At 38.0% G+C, this 26,819-nt stretch overlaps 1 protein-coding gene across 1 annotated transcript in view; it reads left to right on the forward strand.

Annotated features, from left to right (window-relative positions):
• The first annotated feature begins 8,421 nt into the window (after window positions 1-8,421).
• LOC124605675 (signal recognition particle receptor subunit beta) overlaps window positions 8,422-26,819 on the forward strand; it is a 51,080-nt gene continuing 32,682 nt past the window's right edge. Inside the window, exons 1-2 of the mRNA XM_047137524.1 lie at window positions 8,422-8,844; window positions 8,975-9,141. Coding sequence (XP_046993480.1) covers window positions 8,727-8,844; window positions 8,975-9,141 — 285 coding nt within the window. The 5' untranslated portion in view covers window positions 8,422-8,726. The remainder of the gene's footprint in view (window positions 8,845-8,974; window positions 9,142-26,819) is intronic.

The raw sequence follows: 26,819 nt of genomic DNA on the forward strand, positions 1-26,819 counted from the left end.
CTTTGTAATGATGTATAACAGAAGGTTATATTATGTTTCTTTCATTAAATACACATTTTTAAAGTTGTGGTATTCTTTTTGAATCACCCTGTACTTTAGTAAACGCTATCTTTGGTGTTCAAGACCTAGGTTCTGTGACTATAATATTGATTTTCTCATATACAAGAATAACTAATAATTTAACCATTTCTATCGTTTTTCCCCCCTCCCATGCTTCCAAAATTTATGATTAAAATTCTTTTCTTTTTCTATTATTTTTCTACTATAGATATCCCTCTATTTGTCTCTTATTTCTATTTCGTAAATTACTACTTGTGGAGGGGCTTGGGACATTTTCTGAATTTATATTTCGAGGGCTTGGGAGCTAATTTGTGAGCTATTTCGGTTTATTAACACCGAGAGGCGTTGTAAGTGTTACAGATGGCAGTTACGGCACCTTCTCGCGCACGCATTGTGGGCCTTCTGCGGCCTACACAGGGGCTGCCGCTTGCGCTGAGAAGTCAGTTGGGCGAAATTGTGTACCAGCACTCTCACCTGAAGGTAGCGGCCAGTTGGACAGCGGAAATATTGTGACAAGATGATGTTATTATCCGGCTGCACACCCGAGAAGAATATTATCAATTATTACGCTGGGAAAGCCTTCGTAATCACAACAGAACAATTAATTGCTAAATCACAGAATTTGCACAGCGTCTGCACTGCGGCTGGGAATAAGCGCAAGGCAGTGCTCCAAGCGGCAGGCGCGCGAACTCCTTGACATTCAGTGGCGATCAGCTGATCGTACATGCCAAGCATGCTAGCTCACATAGTCGCCACAGGTTCATTAATTGTCTCTCCTTAGTGCTCTCTTTACCGAAGTGTAAATCACCACAAAACGCAGTTTTTGATTTCAAGAGCAGTACCACAGGCAAGATTCCATTTCTAGTAACTCCAAAGTAATCAATTCTAAATCTATGTTCACACACAAGCTTTTTAAATCAGCTTATTGATACTAAGTTTTTTGTTGGCTTATATAGATACACCACCAATGGGGCAGTTGTGCAGTAGTAGCATTCAGTTTCTTGTACTGACAACCAGTGTTCACCTCTACACAGCACATCTGACTTCACTTCTATAAAAAATGATAAGACACCAAGTTTAATTCTAAGACATTGTTCATTAGCACTGTTTACAACTGTGGGAGTGACATTTTGAGCTCTGTGATACTTTTACACTTAGTTGCTCTTGGTGACTATTTGTCACTGAAGAGCCCATTTCAGAAGAATACTAGTCGTCTCCAGAATAAAAAAAAACGCGTTATCACAATATACTTGGACCAAATAATGTTATCTATTACATTATCTGTTAGCTGAAAGTCAACAATAGCCTTCAAACAGTTATTCAGCACCTTGGCGTCAAGCGTTTTCGCTGTAAAGTTGTCACATTAGGAAAAGCATTTCGCATAAAGTTAATGAAAAATAATAATAATTTGCCTGTACAGATGCCCAAATGGAAACTTACACATATTCCTAGAGAAACTAGACAGTGCACTCAGCAAACTTAAACCTAACAAGAAAAAACTAATAGTAAGTGGTGACATCAACATAAATTTACAGAAAAACTCAGAAAACAAAATCTCATGATCATTCTTTCAATGTGTTATATACAGGCCACTATAAACTCTCCCACTAGATTTACGAAAACTACATATGCTACTATTAACCAAACACTCATAAATCCAGGAAAAAACGACTTCCACACTGGAACCATAAAAACAGGATTTGGTGACCATAATGGGCAGTATATTGTTTTCCATACAATACTGATACCTAAAACCACAATGCAAACAGAATCTGTCAAAGAAGAACGAAAATTCTCTGTGAACAGAATATCGACATCTTTAGACAACTGATAGCTAACGAAACATGGAATGCAGTATATCAGTGGTGATTAAATATGGGGAGCGCGCGAGGTGGCCTCCCCCCCCCCCCCACCCTTTCGGGAGCACTCGCATTGCCACCCTCGCCGCCCCCGCCAATCAGCCCGGACGCTATTCGTTCGTTTCTTTCGACAGTCGAGTCGACTGAATCGAGTTATCGAGTAGTTATATTTTCCTATGTAGCACGCATATCCGCGTCATCGTATTTTACGAGGGTGAGTCAAATGAAAACCTTAAATTTGTAATAACAAATTGAAATTTCGCGCTGTTATCCTGTAAGTTGGTAAGCGTGTTCCAAACAGCGTGAAGAATGGCCTGTATGTGCAGCACAGTGTAGATGCACACATGCCATCGCAGTATCATTACAAAGATGGCCGCCCCACTTGCGACTTGCACCAGGGAAGAACAGCATTCTGTTATTCGGTAGTGAAGGTGTGAAAACTATTGAAATTCATCGACGAATGAAGGTTCAGTACGGTGATACATGTTTGCCACAGCAGCAAGTCTACGAATGGAGTAGGAAGTTCGCAAAAGGTGTGACTTTAGTGGAAGATGCTCCTCGTCCGGTTAGGCACACTGAGTTGTGACTCCATAGAACACTGCAGCAGTTGAAGCTATAGAGAAGGAAAACCGCCGAGTGATACTGGATGACATTGCAGCATGTTTACAGATTAGTCATGGGTCAGCACACCACACTGTGCATGATGTGCTCCAGTTTCACAAAGTGTCGGCAAGATGGGTGCCACGGCAGCTGGCCCTGAAATAAGAGAACGACGTGTTAATGCTTGTGAAGAACGTCTTCGGCGCTTTGAACGAGAAGTTGATGGCTTCCTTGAAAGAATCGCTACTGGAGACGAAATCTGGGTTCACTTCCACCAACCGGAAACGAAGATAGCGAGCAAGGAGTGGCGCCATTCCTCATCACCAAAACCAAAGAAGTTTAGAACAGAACCATCAGCAGGGAAGGTTATGCTGACTCTCTTTTGGGACGAAAAAGGCGTCATTTTCGAGTATTACATGCCTACAGGGACCACTGTCACCAGTGCACCGTACACAGATCTACTAAAAAATCATCTGCAGCCTGCAATCAAATCAAAGCAACGTGGATTGCTGTCAGCAGGTGTCCTTTTGCAACATGACAATGCAAGGCCCCACACTGCCCGTACAATAGTTGCTACAATCACAGACCTGCATTTGGGTGTCTTCCTCATCCACCATACTCACCAGACCTTGCCCCAAATGATTTACATATGTTTGGACCCCCAAATGCGCAATGAGAGGAAAGAAGTTCCGTTCTGATGAAGAGGTACGCCACGCAGTGTATGAATGGTTGCGCGGACTGCCAAAACAATTTTTTTCTAAAGGAATTTATACACTTTGTAAGTGCTGGAGGACTTGCATTGAGCGTGGGGGAGATTACGTTGAAAAGCGATACAGCATTGTACCACTTCTGCACAATAAATAATATTTTAAAAAACATTTAAGATTTTCATTTGACCCACTCTCATATATGTTTGTGTCTGGTACATAGATAGGTAACACATACCTATGAGAAAAGTCTCAGCCATTCTAGTGATCTCGATACGTTATTCTGTCTGGCATTTGTTCGAGAAAAGTTGCGAATATTCTACTATTTTGTGGTTAAAAAGACACTAATGGGAGACATTCTTCAATATAAGCAAACGAGCATAAACGCCCTTAATGATCCTGATCCTGTTATGAAAGCGTTGTCTCATTGTCCTAGATCTGACTATCCTACTTTGCACACACTGTATAAAATGTTTGCTTGTCTACCTGCATCTATTGCTGCAGTAGAAAGAAGTTTTTCAAGATTGCATCGTACAAAGACAGCTGAGGTCGACACTGAAGGAGGGTCGACTTAATGGCTTAGCTGTGTTGAACACTCACCCTGATGTAATTAACCAATTTGCCAGGAAGAATAGGCACATAGAATTCATCATTCAAGGAAGAGAACCACAACTGAAACTTTTTTATATCATAAGATGGCATTGTCTTGTATATATGTATAATCAATTTAAGTTTCTTAAACTTTGCATGTGACTTGATTATTTTTTACTATGGTAAAAGTGAAGGTAGCTCAAGCTCTTTGGCACCCCCTCCTTGCGGTTTTTCTGTAGCCACCACTGAGTATATGAGCATGGAAGTACATGTAAAAAGTTTAACAGATTTATGGAAATATTTAGCAACTACTATGAAACTGTACTCCCAATAAAAAAAATTGACTGAGCTCTAATAATACAAACGAATGTTGGGTAATAACTCGAAAAAAGATTTCAAACAAGAAAAAGAGAAAACTATATAATATCAGGTAGACGATGAATTTCAGGCTTTTTACAGAAAATACAAGGAAATACTTAAAAAGTTGTCAAGCAAGCAAAAATGAAGGCAAATGATGTACACATTCAGTCTACTGGAAACAAGACCAAATCCATATGGAAAGTTGTGAAACAACAGACGAGTAATGTCTCTACCAGAAATGCCAATATCATGCGGCAAATACTTTCAACAGCTAGTTTACAAACATAAGTGGCCAACTAATCAGTAAAATTACTCCAAGTAACCAAAATACAACAGCACATCCACTTAAGGTGAAGAGCTCTGCTTCCTCATTCTATCTGTAACCAATGAATGAAGAAGAAACCCTGACCATCATAAAAACATTACAAACGAAAAAGTCCTCAGGAGTAGATGGTATTCCCGATAAAATAATAAAAAGATGTAGCTAGTGAACTCACTGTAAAACCACTAATATTTTTATGCAATAGTTGACTGGCATCAGGGACTTTCCCTTCTTGTCTAAAAATTGCAAAATTGAAACAACTCTACAAGAAACGAAACACAGAAGAAGCTGGCAATTACGGGCCAGTTACCATATTGTCTGGCTTCTCAAAAATTTTAGAGAAGGTCTTCCACAAAAGTCTTTATGAAAAAATATCAAATCATATCCACAGCACAACATGGGATTAAGAAGAAGCCCAACCAACAGTGCTAAGCGAAATTTACCAGAAAGTGGAGTGCTGAATACATCACTGGTGTATGCCTTGACTTGTGGATGGAAACACACAGTGGAAATACAGCACACTGACTGCAACAAAATCACCAATCATTACTCAGTTTACCAAGACATGAAATATGGTGTTCCCCAAGGATCAGTACTGGGACCAGTGGTGTTCCTCCTAAATGTAAATGACTTACAAACAAACAAGCAATGTCAAAATGCTTATCAGCTAGGTGATGATTCAAGCTTTCTCATTGCTGCAAAATCAGAAAACCTACTACAGGAAAACATAACAAAGACAATTGATAGCATAGCAGAATGGTACACGTACGATAAGTTAATCAGAAATGAAGTATAAACTGCAGCAATAAACTTACATAATGCTAAGGAAAAGGTCCTACAAACTATAAATATCCAGTTGTCAAACAAAACTGTAAATAGAGTTGACCTGACAAAGTTTCTTGGGCTCTAGATCTAGGGAAATTTCAGGTGTGAACTCATATTGACAATCTCAATTGGACACATCCTGCTGTGTGATGACAATCCTTGAAAGCTGTTGTAGCAAAGTATGCCTAAAACGTGTATGCTAGGCAAGCATCCAATCATTCCTGAAGTATGGAGTCATTTTTTGGGAACTTCTCCAATCACTATCAAGTTAGTCAGAATCCTACACAGAATTATAAGAATCATAGAAAGTGTCAAACACAGAAAATATTGTAAGCCACTCTTCAGAAAATTACAAATCCTCCCACTTTCGTGCCTTCACATGTATGGAACTCTTCTTCAAAAATGAAAATGTACAAACTCACAACAGAAGGCAAAAAATGGATCTCTACATGCGCCATACAAAAACTAAGCTATGCGAAAATGGAGTTGTGCACCATGAAAAAAAGATATTCTGGAAACCACCGAGTACCATACAATCAATAAACAACGTAGGAGGGTTCAAAGCAGCAGTAAATATGTATCTAATTCATCACTACTTTTATAGTCTGAAAGAGTATTTTGATAAATTATAATGTGCCAATGTGAATAATAAAGTAGCTTGCTTATCCACTGAAACGATAGCAACATTGTAACCGCTGAACAAATACAAATAATGTACCAACAATAACTAATGTAACAATAAGAGATTAATGATGTGAAAACGATAGAAAACATATTGTGTTAAATGATGTCCACCATCTGATGTGCGCTCTATGTACCAACAAGGTCTCATGGGCAAATAAATAAATTTTCAGCAGTTGTGCCACTTAGGACTCTACTCACATACAGCCATGCCTATTTTCGTCAAATAGGATTCCTTCTCACCTCCTGTACCAACTACGTTTTTAATTCTGCTTTAAATTTTGCATTTCCAAATGCAGTGTTATTGTTGGGTAGTGTGCCTACAGTCTCTGTGATATTATTAAATGAACATAATGTCATTTGGCTGTATTATTGTTTATTGAATTAGGACTGAGGTTTCGGCCTTCATACCAGTTTCAAGTGATTGAGGTTATGTCATTAACATATATATTGCAGGACATCAAGCTAAAAGTTGGTCATAAATTAAGAAAAAATGTTGGCTCCCGCAAATTTGCAGGTGTAAAAAGATCAGTTTTGTCAGTTTCATGTCCTGTATTATACATTAATGACAAAACCTCAGTCAAATGAAATGGCATAAAAGGCCGAATCCTGGGTCTTAATTAAATAAACAACAATACAGCCAAATGGTGGTGTGTTCATTTAAAAATTATTATATGACTCTTGCTCAGCAGCATCATAAACTGTTCAATTCTCTCTGACACTTAATTGTGCACTTTCAAGAAACGTTCAAATGTGTGTAGATTAAATTACATTAGATTTACTTTCATTCCAATTGATCCAAAGTGAGGAGGTCCTCCAGGATGTAGAACAAGTCAGAAAAACAATAATAGTGATAAATATTTACAACTGAAACAAAGAAGTTAATGTACCTTCCACAGGTCCCAAGTGGAATGATCTTCATTTTTTTAATGAACACTATATGAAAGAACCATTTTACAAACACTCATTTACTAAGGTCTCATTAATGTACTAAATTTAAAATTAAAAAAATGTTTTTATTTATTTATGTGGTAATAAACATAAAATAGAACTACTACAGTACTCATTTGTAATGAATACATTACTGTAGTGAAATGGTGCAGAAGTTAGATGGTACTTAAGCAGGAGTTGGCCACCAATAAATCCTTTAGGCTTCTCTTCAACTGAATTTCATTAGTTGTTAAACTTTTTATGGCTGCTGGCAAGTAACTGAAGATATGTGTTTTTGAATAATGCACACCTTATTGTACAAGAGTAAGTGGCTTTAAATCCTTGTGAAAATTATTCTTATTTCTAGTATTGATTCCGTGAATTGAGGTGTTGGTTTGAAAAAGTGATTTATATTTTAATGACAAATCTCATTAAGGAATAAATATGATGGGAAGCAGTTGTTAGTATCCCTAGTTCCCTAAACAGCCATCTGCAGGATGTTCTTGAGTTCACACCACATATAACTCTCATTGCACGTTTTTGTGCCCGAAAAACTTTAGCATGGCTTGATGAATTACCCCCAAAAATAATCCCATATGACATTGTGGAATGAAAGTAAGCGTAGTATGTCAGCTTTCTCATTTTTATATCCTCTATGTCTGACACAATTCGCATTGCATATAGAGATTTGTTAAAACACTTCAGCAGATCTGTGGTGTGCTTCTCCTAGTTGAATTTGTTATGAAGCTGTAATCCTAAGAATTTAACACTGTCCACTTCTTATATCTGCTTGTCATGGTATGTTTGGCATATACTTGTGGGACACTTCTTGTAAGTTCTGAAATGCATGTAGTGGGTTTTTTCGAAGTTTGGTGGCAAAGAATTGGCTAGGAACTAGTGATTAATGTCCAAAAATATTTTATTAGCCGATCTTTCTAAGACTACACTTGATTTGCTATTTATCATAATATATGTATCGTCGGCAAACAAAACGAACTTGGCATCTGGTAATGTTACTGATGAAAGGTCATTGATATATACAAGGAAAAGTAAAGGACCTAATATGGAACCTTGTGGGATCCCACATGTAATTAGATCCCAGTTGGATGACGCGTGGCAGCTTAATATCTGTGTCTTTCCTAAGGGACCAAACTGCTGAGATAATCAGTCCGTAGTCTAACACACTACTTAAACTAACTTGCGCTATGGGCAACACACATACCATTTCGTGCAATTCTTGACATGGTGTCTCTAACCGTGTCCCACTTTTGAAAGCATACCAAGTATTTGGTATCGTATTTACTTAACGCGTGTATATTATGGAATAATACTGCACGAAAATTCTTCTTAAATAAGCATTATGTTACTTTAGTCGCCATATGACATGTATACCCTTCGCTGTTCGCTCATTTTCTGACACACCTCCACAGTTTACACTGACCAGTGCACACGGATCAAGGAAAGTCAGAGTTAGAACACCGCGTTGTGGTGCATTGTCGAAGAGTGCATGACACAGATGTGCATGTTTGTGCTGTATGAAAAACTTAGAACTTGTATGAGAATGTTTATGAAAAAACTATATTAAATCCAATGCTTCCGTGTTTTGTTATACACAACCTCATAGTCGAATTCATATGGAAACCCATATAAGTGAAACAAATTGAAAGCACAAACGAATTAATATGCTCCTTGCTGTTGTTTATTTCCACTGAGTGTAGGTCACACACTTGTTCCAGTCATACTTCGCGTGCTGTTGTCTGCTGCTTCTGTACGTAAATTAGCGTTCGCGAGATGGAACACGATACAGCTAGTAAAGCAGAACCACAAACAGGACCGTCATTAGTGAAAGTAAAAGACTCTCAGTTAATCGGAATTGTAATTGCCGTTCTCGTCATATTTATTACGTTGGGTAAGTGGAAGTACCTTAATTTAGAACAAATTATGAATATTAGATGCTGTCAGTCGTGTATTAAAATGTTGTGAGCAGAGGAACATAAATTTTGATAAAAGACTATACATGTGTGTTTTATCCCATTTAGTGTTATTTGCCATATGGAGAAGGCAAAGGAGTGCCAGGAGAGGCATACTGCTTGTTGGACTGAGTGATTCCGGCAAGACCCTAGTATTTTCAAGGCTTTTGCACTCTAAATTCGTGTTAACACATACGTCTATAAAAGAAAATATTGAAGATCTGGTGCTGAACAACGTGAGTAATCTGTCAACATTATTTCATCTTTCCCAGTTGAACTGAATTAGCTTATAGTCCGAGAGACGAGAAAACACAATGGCAGAATGGTTAAAAGGTTTTGCAGACGGATTTTTAGTGATGTTATGCCACTGTATTCTAGTCGTGAAGGTGACAATTGATAGTGTGATGAGGGCTATCATACGTAATTGAAATTTAGCAATATTAGTGACCAACACATATGCATTCTACTATTACTCATAAACTTTTGTGGTTTCAATCTGCATTAAATGCACACCAAATATTTAATTTTTTTATCCTGTGATAGGCCTGCTGTGCAGAAACATTCATTATGGATATTGCTTTAAAATCCCAGAATACTTGCCAAAAATAAGTAGCCTATCAAATTATACTTAAATTGCCCTACAAATATTGTGTGTTCAGTTGTACATATGGACAGTTCAGATGCTGTCTACTTGGTATTCCAGAAGGCAAATGCTAGGATGAATCTTGAAAAGGACACAGCTGCTGATTTCCTCCTCAATCTGAATGTGCAGTTCCTCCTCAATCACCAATGGTAGCCACAATTTTCCATTCTAGAAGGCATTCAATTCAGTTCAACACTGTCACTTAGTGAACAAAATACGAGAATGTCCAGTCTCAGACCAGTCTTGTGACTGGATTCACAACTTCCAACAGATACATCTCAACTTCTTAATGGAATGAAGTCGTAAGACTTTAAGGTCATTTTGGTAATACTTCAAGGGAGTGTTACAAGGTCACAACAGTTCACTACATGTACGTAAATTATCTGAACAAAGTAATATGCTCTGTGGGCCTGTTTGCTGATGATGCTGTTGTGTGCAGGAAAGTACCTATTCCAGGAATGTGCTGCAGAATGCAGGAATATCTCCCAAAGGATGACCCTTGTCCCATATGAATGTCACATATGGGACATAAATGAGCCAAAAATGCATTAATATTCAATTGTGCTGTTGGTGAACAATTATAAAATGTGTAATAGTATCCATCTGGTGTCACCTGGAGTGCAACTGTCGCATGAAACTAGTTGTATGAAAATTAGGTGCCAAGTTGAGATTCGTTGAATGACTTCCAAGGAAATATAACTTACCACAAAAGAAGTTTCATGTTGTTGTTGTTGTTGTTGCTGCGGTCTTCAGTCCTGAGACTGGTTTGATGCAGCTCTCCATGCTACCCTATACTGTGCAAGCTTCTTCATCTCCCAGTACCTACTGCAACCTGCGTCCTTCTGAATCAGTTTATTGTATTCATCTCTTGGTCTCCCTGTACGATTTTTACCCTCCACGCTTCCCTCCAATACTAAATTGGTGATCCCTTGTTGCCTCAGAACATGTCCTACCAACCGATCCCTTCTTCTAGTCAAGCTGGGCCACAAACTTCTCTTCTCCCCAATCCTATTCAATACCTCCTCATTAGTTATATGATCTACCCATCTAATCTTCAGCATTCTTCTGTAGCACCACATTTCAAAAGCTTCTATTCCCGTCTTGTCCAAACTAGTTATCGTCCATGTTTTACTTCCATACATGGCTACGCTCCATACAAATACTTTCAAAAACGAATTCCTGACACTTAAATCTATACTCGATGTTGACAAATTTCTCGTCTTTAGAAACGCTTTCCTTGCCATTGCCAGTCTACATTTTACATCCTCTCTACTTCGTCCATCATCAGTTATTTTACTCCCCAAATAGCAAAACTCCTTTACTACTTTAAGTGTCTCATTTCCTAATCTAATTTCCTCAGCATCAACCGACTTAATTCGACTACATTCCATTATCCTCGTTTTGCTTTTGTTGATGTTCATCTTATATCCTCCTTTCAAGACACTGTCCATTCCGTTCAACTGCTCTTTCATGTCCTTTGCTGTCTCTGACAGAATTACAATGTCATTGGTGAACCTCAAAGTTTTTATTTCTTCTCCATGTATTTTAATACCTTCTCCGAATTTTTCTTTTGTTTCCTTCACTGCTTGCTCAATATACATATTGAATAACATCGGGGAGAGGCTACAACCCTGTCTCACTCCCTTCCCAACCACTGCTTCCCTTTCATGCCACTCGACTCTTATAACTGCCATCTGCTTTCTGTACAAATTGTAAATAGCCTTTCACTCCCTGTATTTTACCCCGGCCACCTTCAGAATTTGAAAGAGAGTATTCCAGTCGACATTGTCAAAATCTTTAAGTCTACAAATGCTAGAGACGTAGGTTTGCCTTTCCTTAATCTAGCTTCTAAGATAAGTCGTAGGGTCAGTATCGCCTCACGTGTTCCGATATTTCTACGGAATCCAAGCTGATCTTCCCCGAGGTCGGCTTCTACCAGTTTTTCCATTCGTCTGTAAAGAATTCCTGTTAGTAATTTGCAACCCTGACTTATTAAACTGATAGTTTGGTAATTTTCACATAAGTCAGCACCTGCTTTCTTTGGAATTGGAATTATTATATTCTTCTTGATGTCGGAGGGTATTTCGCGTGTCTCATACATCTTGCACACCAGATGGTAGAGTTTTGTCAGGACTGGCTCTCCCAAGGCCGTCAGTAGTTCTAATGGAATGTTGTCCACTCCCAGGGCCTTGTTTCGGCTCGGGTCTTTCACTGCTCTGTCAAACTCTTCACACAGTATTGTATCTCTCATTTCATCTTCATCTACATCCCCTTCCATTTCCATAATATTGTCCTCAAGTATGTTGCCCTTGTACAGGCCCACTATATACTCCTTCCACCTTTCTGCTTTCTCTTCTTTGCTTACAACTGGGTTTCCATCTGAGCTCTTGATATTCATACAAGTGGTTCTCTTTTCTCCAAAGGACTCTTTAATTTTCCTGTAGGCAGTATCTATCTTACCCCTAGCGAGATAAGCCTCTACAACCTTGTATTCCTTCTTGCCTGCTTCATTTACTGCATTTTTATATTTTCTCCTTTTATCAATTAAATTCAATATTTCTTCTGTTACCCAAGGACTTCTACTACACCTCATCTTTTTACCTACTTGATCCTCTGCTGCCCTCACTACTTCATCTCTCAAAGCTACCCATTCTTCTTCTACTGTATTTCTTTCCCCCATTCCTGTCAATTGTTCTCTTATGCTCTCCCTGAAGCTCTCTAAAACCTCTGGTTTAGTCAGTTTATCCAGGTCCCATCTCCTTAAATTCCCACCTCTTTGCAGTTTCTTCAGTTTCAATGTACAGTTCATAACTTATAGATTGTGGTCAGAGTCCACATCTGCTCCTGGAAATGTCTTACAATTTAAAACCTGGTTCCTAAATCTCTGTCTTACCATTATATAATCTGTCTGAAACCTGTCTGTATTTCCAGGCTTCTTCCATTTATTCAACCTTCTTTTGTGATTCTTGAACCAAGTGTTAGCTATGATTAAGTTATGCTCTGTGCAAAATTCTACTAGACGGCTTCCTCTTTCATTTCTTTCCCCCAATCCATATTCACCTACTATGTTTCCTTCTCTCCCTTTTCCTACTACCGAATTCCAGTCACCCATGACTATTAAATTTTCGTCCCCTTTCACTATCTGAATAATTTCTTTTATTTCATCATACATTTCTTCAATTTCTTCGTCAGCTGCAGAGCTAGTTGGCATATAAACTTGTACTACTGTCGTAGGTGTGGGCTTCGTGTCTATCTTGGCCGCAATAATGCGTTCACTATGCTGTTTTTAGTAGCTTACCCGCACTCCTATTTTGTTATTCATTATTAAACTGACTCCTGCATTACCCCTATTGATTTTGTATTTATAACCCTGTATTCGCCCGACCAAAAGTCTTGTTCCTCCTGCCACCTATCCATTTTCCTTTTTAAATTTTATAATCTTCCTGCCCGATTAAGGGATCTGACACTCCACACTCCGATCCGTAGAACGCCAGTTTTCTTTCTCCTGATAACGACGTCCTCCTGGGTAGTCCCCGCCTGGAGATCCAAATGGGGGGGGGGGGGACTATTTTACCTCCAGAATATTTTACCCAAGAGGACGCCATCATCATTTAACCATACAGTAAAGCTGCATGCCCTCGGGAAAAATTACGGTTGTAGTTTCCCCTTGCTTTCAGGCGTTCGTAGTACCGGTATAGCAAGGCCATTTTGGTTAGTGTTACAAGGCCAGATCAGTGAATCATCCAGACTGTTGCCCCTGCAACTACTGAAAAGGCTGCTGCCCCTCTTCGGAACCACACGTTTGTCTGGCCTCTCAACAGATACTCCTCCGTTGTGGTTGCACCTACGGTACGGCTATCTGTATCGCTGAGGCACGGAAGCCTCCCCACCAACGGCAAGGTCCATGGTTCTTGGGGGGGAGAAGTTTCATATACTTTCATTATATGTTTATCTGGGCAACAAATATTTTATTAATTTTCTGATACATTTTGGCCATTAGCTACCTTCAAAAGGACGTGACATAAATTGATGTAAAGTGTCTCGTCAGTGTTGTTGTTACATCTCAAGTGCAAAATTTTGAAACTTTGTGCAAGATTTGGCACTTAAACCTCATCATAAGTATATGTAACACATTGCACATAAAACCAGTGTGAATTTACAATTTAAACTAACCACATTGACAAGATACTTTCTATTGATTCGTTTCATCTCCCTTTGAAGATGACTAGTAACCAAAACATATCATGATATAAATAAATAAAATGTTTGTGGTCCAGATAGGCACAGAACTTGTGAGGACTACTATGACTGATGTAAATTAATTTTGCATTTGTTGGATATATTTCCATGAAAGTTTGCAAAACATTTACTTGATCAGTTCTTATGTATTGGTTATTCATCCAAGACCCTTACAAGGTAGGATTAACAGAGGATCTAAAGAAGTGGTATGTTTTGTTTAGTAAGTGTAGCAGCATTGTGGAAATGCTCACCAAACTCAGCCTGCAGATACTATAATGCAGTATGTATTAGAGTGTGGGTTACTGTTGAAATTTTGAAAATATGCAATCCAAGACCGTGACCATGGTGGAAAAATCAGTGATATTAGAGTTCAAGAAGAGTCCTACTGACAGTTGTTAACGTGAACCATTTGTGAATGGATGAAAGAGGGAGTAGAAGATAGTGGTTCTGAGAGTATGTACACTCACTGTTCATATATGCTTATTAAAATCTGGCAATATTTACAAAAAGAAACAATTTTTATTGATATTCTGCTTGTTTTTTTCCTTTGCTAACTGATTTTCAACTTCTTGGGCTGTCATCAGGTGATAGCTGACTGTCACTACCACATTATTTCGATGACAGAAATACTTGTTCACATAAAAGTTATTACATTTAAAACTGAGAAATTTGTCTCAAACACTGATTAGGCCTACACGCAGTAATAATAAAATGTATTTTTATCATTATAATTATCTAGGTCTTTCATGTGTGTATAAAATAAACTCAGTTTAACAGAGGGGAAAAAATTGAATTTGATCATTTAAAACTAATCTGGAAATATGTGTCATACAAGCATGCCAGTTTATTTACAAAAGTGTGATTTCCTTCCTTTCTTAGTTATGTAAGGAACACTGCTTAGTACACCACGTGAATGGTTTTCCGTAAGAAAATGCCAACAAATTTTGAATGTGCTTTCTTGTTATCTACAGCTTCTCTAATGTCCAAAAGACTTGAAAGGCCACAGCTCTTTAATTTGAAATTTATTTTCTGTTTTCAAGCATTCTATGTATTATTGATGTCACAGTTAATACTAAGTAAATGATAAACAATACAGCACAGTAATAAAGATAATGTTTAAAGCTTACACATGCACATACAGAGAGTGTAAGTTAAATTTTAGTGTCTTATTTTGCACAATCTATGTATTCCTCTATGGTATAAAATGCGTTCTTTTAAGCCACTTTACAGAACATTCCTGGGCCGAGAGGAATACTTGATACGAACTGTATTTGGCCACCAATGTGATGTTAATGGCCCTTGTAACGTCACTTTTTGGTACATATATTCACAGTTTTGTTGTTAGTTGCCAAAGCCAATGAATTAGATACAAAAAATCTTGTTATGGTGACAGATTGATCTGTAACCTAACTTGTTCAAAAAAATTACCGATAACATCGCGTTAAAGTCGCTACATTGTTTACAAAGTTGGTTGCATGTTTCCTATGTTACTGGTCAGACCCGATGTCTCTTATAGAACATTCCTCTAATCCAGATTCCTGAAGGTTGTGAAGGAGATACACAGTGCATTGAACAGTATAATTCGCTGGTATGCACAGTTAGCAGAAGTCTTACTTAGTGTGGAAAAGACCTAGTCAGTCTTGCACATATTATAATTAAACAACTTCCTTAATTTGTGACCCTCATTGTTTTCTTTTGTGTATAGTCGGCCACTCAGTATAAATAATAAGGGGCCTGTAATGACACTGAGTTTCTTGAATAGTGGCCTTCAGGCTATCTGCTATACATCCAACTGCCTTTCTCTGACACACAAAAACTCTTTTTGCCCTGGAGGAACTGCCCCCAAGGAGTATGTAGTATGTTATGTTGCTATGACAGAATGTGTAATAGGAGCTAAACACCATGTTTTCACTTTCACATACTCTAAATTTGCATAACAAATATATGACTCTATAACACACATAGTGTCTGTGTGATGGTTTCATGTTAATTTAGAATGCAAGTATACACCCAGCAGTTTAACAGACACAAATCAGTATTAGAGTAATATAAACTAAAGATTATTTTTTCACTTTTATTCTGATTCGTGGCTAATTCTTTATCTTTAAATCAAGTACTGGAAATTCTGAGATTGGTTTTTCTTTATTAATGTAGTTCTTCTGTCATTTACAGTTGCATTGAATGTGTAAGGATTTAATTGCAGATCTGATGGCATTATACTAGAAAGGTTGTTCGCATAGAATAGACCTGCGGTAATTCCTTGCCTGTCGTAATACATGAGTAAAAGGAGTCTTATGCCCAGTCTTGCTTTTACATTGACGATGTGGCTACTATTGGGATACCTGTCAGTTTCAGCTCATTTCAAAACCTTTCCCTCAACTTTTTTGGCTTAGTTAATTATGGTCTTCTTTTAGGGTTTGGCCTCCGCTTTTCTAAATTTCACAGGAATGTTGGCCTTTGAGGAACGACACCTGACATGGTGCATAATGTAGCCACCGAGCACTCATTATTGTAGCGTGATGACAATGCAGGGACCAGAATGCTGATTCCTGAGCTGTGACCACCTCATGTGAGCTGAGAGTAAATGCTTGTCCAATCTGGGACACGGGGACTTCGGGCAATGGCTACTAGCCATGTAGCCTTTGCTGCAGCGTGGTGACATTGATGGGGAGAGCCTCAAATTGGAGTGAGTGGCATCAGAATGGAAGACTTGCAATGAAAAGGATCTAACTCACCAATACCTGAGGTCATGCCAAGATGGCCATCTCAACAGATATAAAACAAGATTTTAACTCAGAGGCTTACAATCCCATGGCATTGCCTTCTTTTGCCACACCATCTACATCTACATCAATACCCTGAGAACTATCATGAAGTACATGGCAGAGTGTACATCAGATTCTATCATTGTTAGAGTTTCTTCCCCTTCCATTCACGAGGACGAGAAGAATGATTATTTGAATGTCTCTTTGTGTGCTGCAATTATTCTAATCTCGTCCTCGTGAGCAATATATGGGGTTTGTAGTATATTCCTAGAGCCATCGTTTAAATCTGGTTTTTGAAAGTTTGTTAGTAGACTTTCTTGGGATAGCTTATGTGTATCTTCAAGAATTTGCCCTTTCACTTTTTTTAGCATCATTGTAAAACTCTGACTATTCGTGCTGCTCTTCTCTCTATACATTTGCTATCCGCTGTTAGCCCCATTTCGTACGAGTCTCACACACTTGAGCAATGTGTAGAATGATTTGCATGAGTGATTTGTAAGCAATCTCCATTGTAGACTGATTGCACTTCCCCAGTATTCTACCAATAAACTGAAGTTTAGCACCTGCTTTACCCATAACAGAGCCTATGTGAACATTCCATTTCATATCCTTGCAAAGTGTTACACGCAGTTATTTGCATGAGTTAACCAACTCGCGCTGTGATTCACTGATATTATAATTGTAGGATACTATTCTTTTTCATTTTGTGAAGTGCACAGTTTTACATTTCTGAACATTTAAAGCAAGTTGACAGTTTTTGCATCAGTTTGAAATTGCACCAAGATCTGATTGAATATTTATGCAGCTCCTTTCAGACATCACTTCATTGTAGGTAATTGCATCATCTGAGATAAAAACAACTGGTTATTATTAATATTGTCCACAGGGTAATTACTATACAACTTGAGCAGCAAGGGTCCCAACACACTTCCCTCGGCACACCTGAAGTTACGTCTACATCAGATGACAACTTCCATCCAAGATAACATGCTGCATCCTCCCTGCCAAAAAGTCCATAATCCATTCACAAATTGCAGTTGATTATACGGTGATAAAAGTTTTGACAATGAACATAGCTGTATTACTGAGTCAAATGCTCTTCAGAAATTAAGAAATAGGCGTACTGCGCCTACCTGACTACCCTGATCCAAAGCTTTCAGTGTTGGATGTTGGGTTTCAAATGATTGATGTTTTTGGAATCCATGCAGGTTGGCATGTAGGAGGTCATTCTGTTTGATCTCAGAATATGGTCTAAGATTCTACAACAAATCAGTGTCGAAGGTATTGGATGATAGATCACTTACACTACCCTTCTTGTAGATGGGTGTTACCCGTGCTTTCTTCCAGCGACTGGGCACGGTCTTTCATTCAAGGGATCTATGACAGAATACAGTTAGAAGAGGGTCTAACTGAGGAGCAAATTCAATATAGAATCTGATACTGATTCCGTCAGGCCCTGTGGCTTTGTTCACTAACACTTCTGGGTTTTCTACAGCACACACAGTCAGCTATCTGGGTAGCAGCCGCCGATGTGTAGTGCACACGTGACCCATTTAGGAGCACCCTACAGTTCTCAGTCCTATGGCACAAGTCCAGGAAGTCGCAGCCTAGCTTGTCACAGAGTTTTCAAAGTTTGTGTTTCAGTCCTCCTATTTGATTCAGAACTGAAGGGCCATGATAAGTTCTGGGGACAATGCTGCAAATTGTAAACTTCGTTGAAACTCTGTGCGCAAGACTGGTCATCTCAACCTTCTCTTCCAGTCATTGGAATGATCCAAATATGACCTTGGTGCCCGGGCGACATGCATCATTTGTTCGAATGTGTGCCACAGTCTGCAGTTGTTTACACCCTGTTCCCTCAGTGGCTTCCAGAATAGTCACTTCAGCTTGTTGAATGAAACCCTAGGCATACGCACTGAGCACATCCATGTCCTTTCTTGTCCCTTGTTGCCATTTTCCTAAGGGTTACCATCATTCACCATACGGTTGAACTGCTGATGATTAATAGAAGCCTACCCTTTTGCGTTTGTCTCCTTTTGAAGCCAGACGAAACAGTTTTCCTCAAGACAGGTGAAGTGAATCCTAAAGCATCAGTTTCAGTGAAAGACAGAATCTCTAACTTGTTGGTTAAGGGGTCGGTGAAACACACTCAGTGCTCTCTTGTCCCCGTTGACTGTGTACATGACACCTAGATCTGCCATAGAAATACCACTCGTAGTCAAGTGGACGGGTAATGACAGATCCCATACTGTCTGCAGAGGAGACTGGATCCACAAGAGAGGATAGTACTTGAGGTACCTTTGGTACCGGTACCACAGGTTCAAGACTCTCTGGAGGTTTTCTAACACAATGATTTGCAGCAGCTACCAACCATTTGACAGTAGTCAGGGCGATTTCCAGCTGCGTATGAATGTCAGCCAACTCATCCTGCGTTAGAGAACAGCATTCACAGTGGGGCTGCGCTTTGGCTAGTGCAGTGTATTACAGAACAATAAACAAATAACTTTAAACTAAGCCTCCTGATCATCTTTTGTGTCTGTTGAGCTAAGAAACTAGTATTTCTCTGTAAGAACTGAAGCAAATACACAAAATGAGGTTTCTATCAAGGCAACAGAAAACCTTTGTTAAAAATTACTAATTTCCTAAATATTTTTGAGGTTAATTTTAGCTGTAACCAAACTCAAAAATGGAGTTAATCTATGGGAAAGGTATATAACATAGACTCCTCTTTAAGGGAAAACTAGATGTAACGCACTATGTTAGTAATACCAGCTACGATAACTAAATCACAAACATTGATTTGCTACAAATTAGATTATGCACAGGACAAGTAACTTCTGAAATTAAAAAAAATGTACATTTATTTGCATTGGTGTGCAATGAAATTTGGGTTGATCTATTCTTTGGCAGTAACAGTGAATCACAAATGCTGATTTGCTATGAAATAAGTTATCCAAAAACACGCATACCTGTAACTAAAAAAAAAGGGTCCAAAAATTCTAAAAAGTAACCCATTTCTCAAATAATTATGCAATGAAATTATAGAATGATTGCTTTGAATAAGGGTAGGCCTGTTGTTCTCTAAAAAACATAGGGTGAAAAGCAAGGCAAAATGTAGGTGTACAATGTGACCAGTTCTTGGTATGCTCCAAAATTGACGGAAGACCTTTTGCAATGACAAAACCACATTTTTTCATTGATGATTCTAAGAATGGCTGTGGAGTAGTCACTGCAATAGAGAAAATGAGAAATGGATCTCTGTTGATCAAACTTTTGAATGCTAACCAATCACAGAGAGACTTCAGGCCCGTGAAAGGCTGTGGGATACAAGACATCATCTTCCATCAGGACCTTATGCTACAAGTAGTGAACTGCACACTAACCAAGAATGGCACTGAGTACATTTCATTCATCACATTTAGAGGAGACTTAAGGATAATAGGGTGGACACAGGAGCTGTCATACTAGTCTTCAGTGGAAATGTTTTACCTGAGAAAGTTAAAATCGTGGTTTATAGGTGTGATGTCATACCCTATTTTCTGTTTCCTATGAGATTTTTTCGGTGTGATCAAGATGCTAAGAGAAAGTTGAACAACTCCACCCAATCAGTACAACGTCACACTTCGCAAACATTGTGTCAAAATCCACCCTTAGCCCATTGGCATGGTCCCAAACAGCTGCTACTGGCCCTGGCCACATCTCGGTGCATATTTTTTCAGTCGGAGGAAGGAGACATCAGTTGTCTCAATACACAAACCAACGGCACTGGTGGTAACCACTCCATCAGCACACCTGTAGATGCCTCGTGCTCCTTTGCTATTAGCAGGGAAGAGGACACCTGTCAAAGAACTGATCAGCAGTCTAACACCAACCAGTAACTGAAAGGTCATAGAAAAGACCAGTCCTCTCCTGTCTCAGAAGTCAAGACAGGAAAATTCTTACAGAAACCGAAACCTAATAGGCACAAGAAGGAGGAATTGAATAGAAAACTGATATCTGTTGCTTCAGTCGATCTGGTCCCATCTCGCTCATGAGATTGAGCCTACAAATACTGGCAAAGAATCATACATTCAGGCAAAGCATGACTCAACAGCAAACTAATTTGTACTCCCATTTACCGTGTGCCACTTTCTCAGATCCAAATGAGATGTTCCTTCAAAAAAATTTGTGGCATTGTAACAGCTACCATTGACAATTGGCTGAACTCTGTCAATTAATTGCTACTTACTCCACAGTTGATGTGGCACTCCAGAAGACAAAATTTTTAGAAATTCAACTCTGTCCTGTTAAAAATTTCAACCCCGTCTGTAAAATTCACATTAGCACTGAGTTGGCATCTGGAGGATACTCTCTCCTTTATGTCCTGACATTTTCACTGAGCAGGTGTCACTAAACACTGAATTACACGTTATGTCCACCTGTCAGGTAGGGTAACAGTAAGTAATATCTATCTATCTCTTCTCCCCCCCCCCCCCCCCCCTTCACCACCACCACCACCACCACCACCACCACCACCACCATCACAATCCCCCCAGATAACTCTATACCATATCACGAGCTGGTGGACAGTCCTCTGTGTAGCAACGATAACATGTAGCCAGGTCGAAGTAATACAAAATTTATTTCAGAACACAGTCTGTTTGCTTATTACTATGGCTGTAACACATTTCAGTATGGCCCACGTAAAATACTCAGCCATATACAGGATGATTGAAAAGTCAGGTTTCGTAGGATAAAGTCTACACTGGTGATTCAGTAGTCTTGGACACAGGACACTGTCATATTCAGGGATATGACAGGAACAGTCATTTGAAAATAAATAAATAAATAATAATAATAATAATAATAATAATTAATTCTACTCACAATTGGAAAGCCCCTGGAAATGATAAAATAGCAAATTTCTGGTTAAAGAAGTTCACCTCAACACATTCACATCTAACTAAATTATTTAACAGTTACATTGCAGACCCATACACATTCCCTGATACACTTACACACGGAATAACATATCTGAAACCTAAAGATCAAGCAGACACAGCGAACCCAGCTAAATATCGCCCCATAACATGCCTACCAACAATATACAAAATATTAACTTCAGTCATTAAACAGAAATTAATGACACATACAACACAGAACAAAATTATAAATGAAGAACAAAAAGGCTGTTGCAAAGGAGCACGAGGATGTAAAGAGCAACTAATAATAGATGCAGAGGTGACATATCAAGCTAAAACTAAACAAAGGTCGCTACACTACGCATACATTGATTACCAAAAAGCTTTTGATAGTGTACCCCACTCATGGTTACTACAAATATTGGAAATATACAAAGTAGATCCTAAATTGATACAGTTCCTAAACATAGTAATGAAAAATTGGAAAACCACACTTAATATCCAAACAAATTCAAATAATATCACATCACAGCCAATACAGATTAAGCGTGGAATATACCAAGGAGAGTCATTAAGTCCTTTCTGGTTCTGCCTTGCTCTGAACCCACTATCCAACATGCTAAATAATACAAATTATGGATACAATATTACTGGAACATACCCACACAAAATCACACATTTGCTATACATGGATGATCTAAAACTACTGGCAGCAACAAATCAACAACTCAACCAATTACTAAAGATAACAGAAGGATTCAGCAATGATATAAATATGGCTTTTGGAACAGACAAATGTAAGAAAAATAGCATAGTCAAGGGAAAACACACTAAACAAGAAGATTACATATTGGATAACCACAGCGACTGCATAGAAGCAATGGAAAAAATGGGTGCCTATAAATATCTAGGATACAGACAAAAAATAGGAATAGATAATACAAATATTAAAGAAGCACTAAAAGAAAAATATAGACAAAAACTAACAAAAATACTGAAAACAGAATTGACAGCAAGAAACAAGACAAAAGCTATAAATACTTATGCCATACCAATATTGACCTACTCATTTGGAGTAGTGAAATGGAGTAACACAGACCTAGAAGCACTCAATACACTTACACGATCACAATGCCACAAATATAGAATACATCACATACATTCAGCAACAGAAAGATTCACATTAAGCAGAAAGGAAGGAGGAAGGGGATTTATCGACATAAAAAACCTACATTATGGACAGTTAGACAATTTAAGAAAATTCTTTCTAGAACGAGCAGAAACTAGCAAAATACACAAGGCAATCATTCATATAAATACATCGGCTACACCACTGCAATTTCATAACCACTTCTACAACCCTTTAGGTCACATAACATCAACAGATACGAAGAAAGTAAATTGGAAAAAGAAAACACTTCATGGCAAGCACTCGTATCATCTAACACAGCCACACATCGGTCAAGACGCATCCAACACATGGCTAAGAAAAGGCAATATATACAGTGAGACAGAAGGATTCATGATTGCAATACAGGATCAAACAATAAACACCAGGTATTACAGCAAGCATATTATTAAAGATCCCAATACCACAACGGATAAATGCAGACTTTGTAAACAACAAATAGAAACAGTAGATCACATCACAAGCAGATGTACAATACTAGCAAATACAGAATACCCCAGAAGACATGACAATGTCGCAAAAATAATACATCAACAGCTTGCCTAACAACATAAACTTTTAAAACTACACGTTCCTACATACAAGTATACACCACAAAATGTACTGGAGAATGATGAATACAAATTATACTGGAACAGAACCATTATAACAGATAAAACAACACCACATAACAAACCTGACATCATACTCACCAATAAAAAGAAGAAATTAACACAACTAATCGAAATATCCATACCCAATACAACAAATATACAAAAGAAAACAGGAGGAAAAAATTGAAAAATACATCCAACTGGCTGAGGAAGTCAAAGACATGTGGCATCAGGATAAAGTTGACATCATACCAATTGTACTATCAACTACAGGAGTCATACCACACAATATCCACCAGTACATCAATGCAATACAGCTTCATCCAAACATATATATACAACTACAGAAACCCGTAATTATTGATACATGTTCAATTACCCAAAAGTTCCTAAATGCAATATAACACATACCGTACAGTTAAAAGGAAGTGACGCTTGATCAAGGTCCGCGTCACTCCATTTTTAACCGGACTTAACGTCTGAGAAAGTGAAGGAAATAATAATAATAATAATAATAATAATAATAATATAGTAAATGTGAGCTCTAAAATGCATACCTTACGACTTATGAACACCTGCTCAGTAGAAGATACATTTCACTGTTGCTGCCTGTCAGACATTTATATCACTGGCCAAGTGATCCAAAATTTTAGTTGCAGCATTGTGAATCCCTTTTCATGCTAAAGACAACCTTTATGTGGCGTAATGAATGTCATTGTTCCATCTGGTATTGTAATTATGTACATCATTGTTCCTTTAAAACTGCAGTTTATTATTTACAACAAACTTCATGAGGGCATAAATATACTGTGAACCAGTACTCAGAATGTCCAAGTCCATAAACAGATGTCTACAAGATGACTGTGGGTGAGCACGACTTTTTCAGTTACGAAGACTTTCTTTTTTGTAGATGAGTTACTCTACAATGTTATTCCATTTGACATTATTGAATGAAAATATGCAAAATATGTCAGATTACTGATTTCTCTCTCCCCCAAAATTTACAATGATTCTAAGTGCAAATGTGGTAAAATTAGGTTGTTTTAGATGTGCTTTCTCCAGTTTAAATTCTCATCAATGTGGGCACCTAAAAATTTTGAAGTTTCCTTGGTGTAGTACCCTTAGCTGTGCAGAACAGAATATGTTGTGTCTTTTTAAAGTTGAGTCAGGCCGTTTACAGAAAACTAGTCAATGACACTGTTAAGAACATTGTTTACCATTTCTTGTGTTACTGAATATATGCCTGGATTGATTACAATACTACTGTGACCTGCAAAAAGAACTAATTTTACTTGTTTCATAGTAGAAAGGAGGTCATTTACATGTATGAGGAAGAATGACAGACCTAAGATTGAGCTTTGAGGAACTACACATGTGATTTCTCTCCAGTCAGAGGAATTTCTTGTGATTACATTGGTTGAATTACTAAGTACAACTTTCTGCAATCTTTTGATTAGGTACGACATTATCTATTAGTTAGCTATATCATTAATTCCATAAAAGCTCTTTTTATCTAGAAGGGGCTATTATGGTTTACAGAATCAAATGCCTTAGATAGTTCACAGAAAGTACCAACTAGTACTATTTTGTTACTTAATGCTTGTAAAATTTCAGAATTGAATGTGTAAATGGTTTCTCAGTACAGTAACTCTTCTGAAATCCAAACTATGGATGTTACTGAGGATATTGTTGTTGTTTGGATGGGATGCTGTTGTAGAATACATAACCTTATCAAAAATTTTGGAAAATGGTGTCAGTAGTGAAACAGGTCATTCATTATTGATGTCTCTTCTATTGCCGTTCTTATGGGGGGGGGAGGTTAGGGGGTTAACAATGGCATATTTCAATGTCTCTGGAAAAATTCCTTGTGCAAGTTATGCATTACATATTTCAGATAAAACAGTGCTCATTATGTGGGTACAAATTTTTAGTACTTCATTGGAAACACCATCAAATATATATGTGCTTTTATTTGTGAAGTAATAAATAATTTTCTTATTTTCCGAGGGAGAAGTTGGCGATACATTCGTACAATAGGATTTTATATCAGTTGCGTTTTTCAACATAGTGCTGTGCTTTTTCTCGTGAACTTTTTGCCCATATATTTTCTAATATATTTAAGGTATTTTCTAATATATTTAAGGAATGGTTATTAAATGCTTTTGCTACCTGTGGCTCATCATTTATAGCCTTCCCATGTAAGTCAATAGTGATGTTTTCCTGTTCTTCAGCCAGTTGTCCTGTCTCTTGTTTCACTATATTCCATATAACCTTAAGTCTGTTGTCTGATTTACTGTTTTGTGAGATGATGTGTGTTTCTTGATTTTAATGACTTTTCTTAGTAATTTTAGTAGTTTTTGTAGTGTGCAATTGCTGCATGATCTCTACTTGTTCTTGCCAACAGATACAGTTCCATTTTCCTTTCACATGATAATTCAATCCATCTTGTGATCCATGGTTTTTTACATGGCTGATTGATGTCTTGGTTAGTTACGCGGAAGATATTTTCAAAATAAAAGATATGAATTTATCATGGAATAGATAAAACTCTAAATCAGCATTTGTATCGCTATTAACTTCATACCAAGTTATTTCTTGTAAACTATTTTTAAAAACATTTGTATGTTGTGATTCATTATTCTGACTGATTTCCAATGAGAAGTATCTATACAGTAAGGCACTATCTAATTTACCCTAACTGTGCATCATGATCAGAGGTAGCATTTGTTACTTGATACACAGTTGCTTCTTTCCTTGGAGGTACATCAGAGAAAACATCTGTGAGAGCATACACCCAATTGTTCAACTGTGGACTAAACTCCACATATTTGCAGCTACCCACTGTCAACAGCAGTTCTGGGCACCACCCTCGTGGGCGACAATCTGTACTGATCCTGCGGTCATTCTCGAATGTTTCATGGCATGCAGTAACAATCACTCTAATTTACTAACCCAGAAATGCATGGTAAATTTAAACTACTTACCCCCTCCATGCTGAAGGCTTTTCCATTTAGTGAATGGGAGTTCCACAGTGCTTGTCCAGTGTCAAGAGACAGTCCCTGGACTTGATAAGTCTTCAATCAAATGCTTAAACACCATACCAATGACAGCTTTAAACACATCATCAGGTTTTTTAGAAGTATTTGGCAGCAAGGGGAGTTTACTTCTTATTGGTGGGAGGATATTATTATTTCTGTTCTGAAACCAGAGAAATTTTGACTAATTGCTGACCAATCTCTCCAACAATGTACTGTGTAAATTATTTGAAAGAAGCTGCCTGGAAGTCAGAGGATGTTTATCACAATTTCAAAGTGGGGTTTTGGGCACACTGGTCCACCACAGACCAATTTATTGACCTTAAATTTGCAGTGCACAAAGCTTTCACACATTGTGAACACCTGATTGCTGTGTTCTTTGACCTGCAGAGCACTTATGATACTACATGGCACCATCAAATCCTGTCTATACTGCAAGACTGGGGCTTCTGGAGCCACTTAACCACTTTTATTCTGAATTTTCTATTCTGGATACAGATAGGTTCAACCCTGAGCAGGCAATATGTACAGGAAATTGTGGTCTCTGAG

The sequence above is a fragment of the Schistocerca americana genome, chromosome 3 (assembly GCF_021461395.2).
Source record: "Schistocerca americana isolate TAMUIC-IGC-003095 chromosome 3, iqSchAmer2.1, whole genome shotgun sequence".
Taxonomy (NCBI): domain Eukaryota; kingdom Metazoa; phylum Arthropoda; class Insecta; order Orthoptera; family Acrididae; genus Schistocerca; species Schistocerca americana.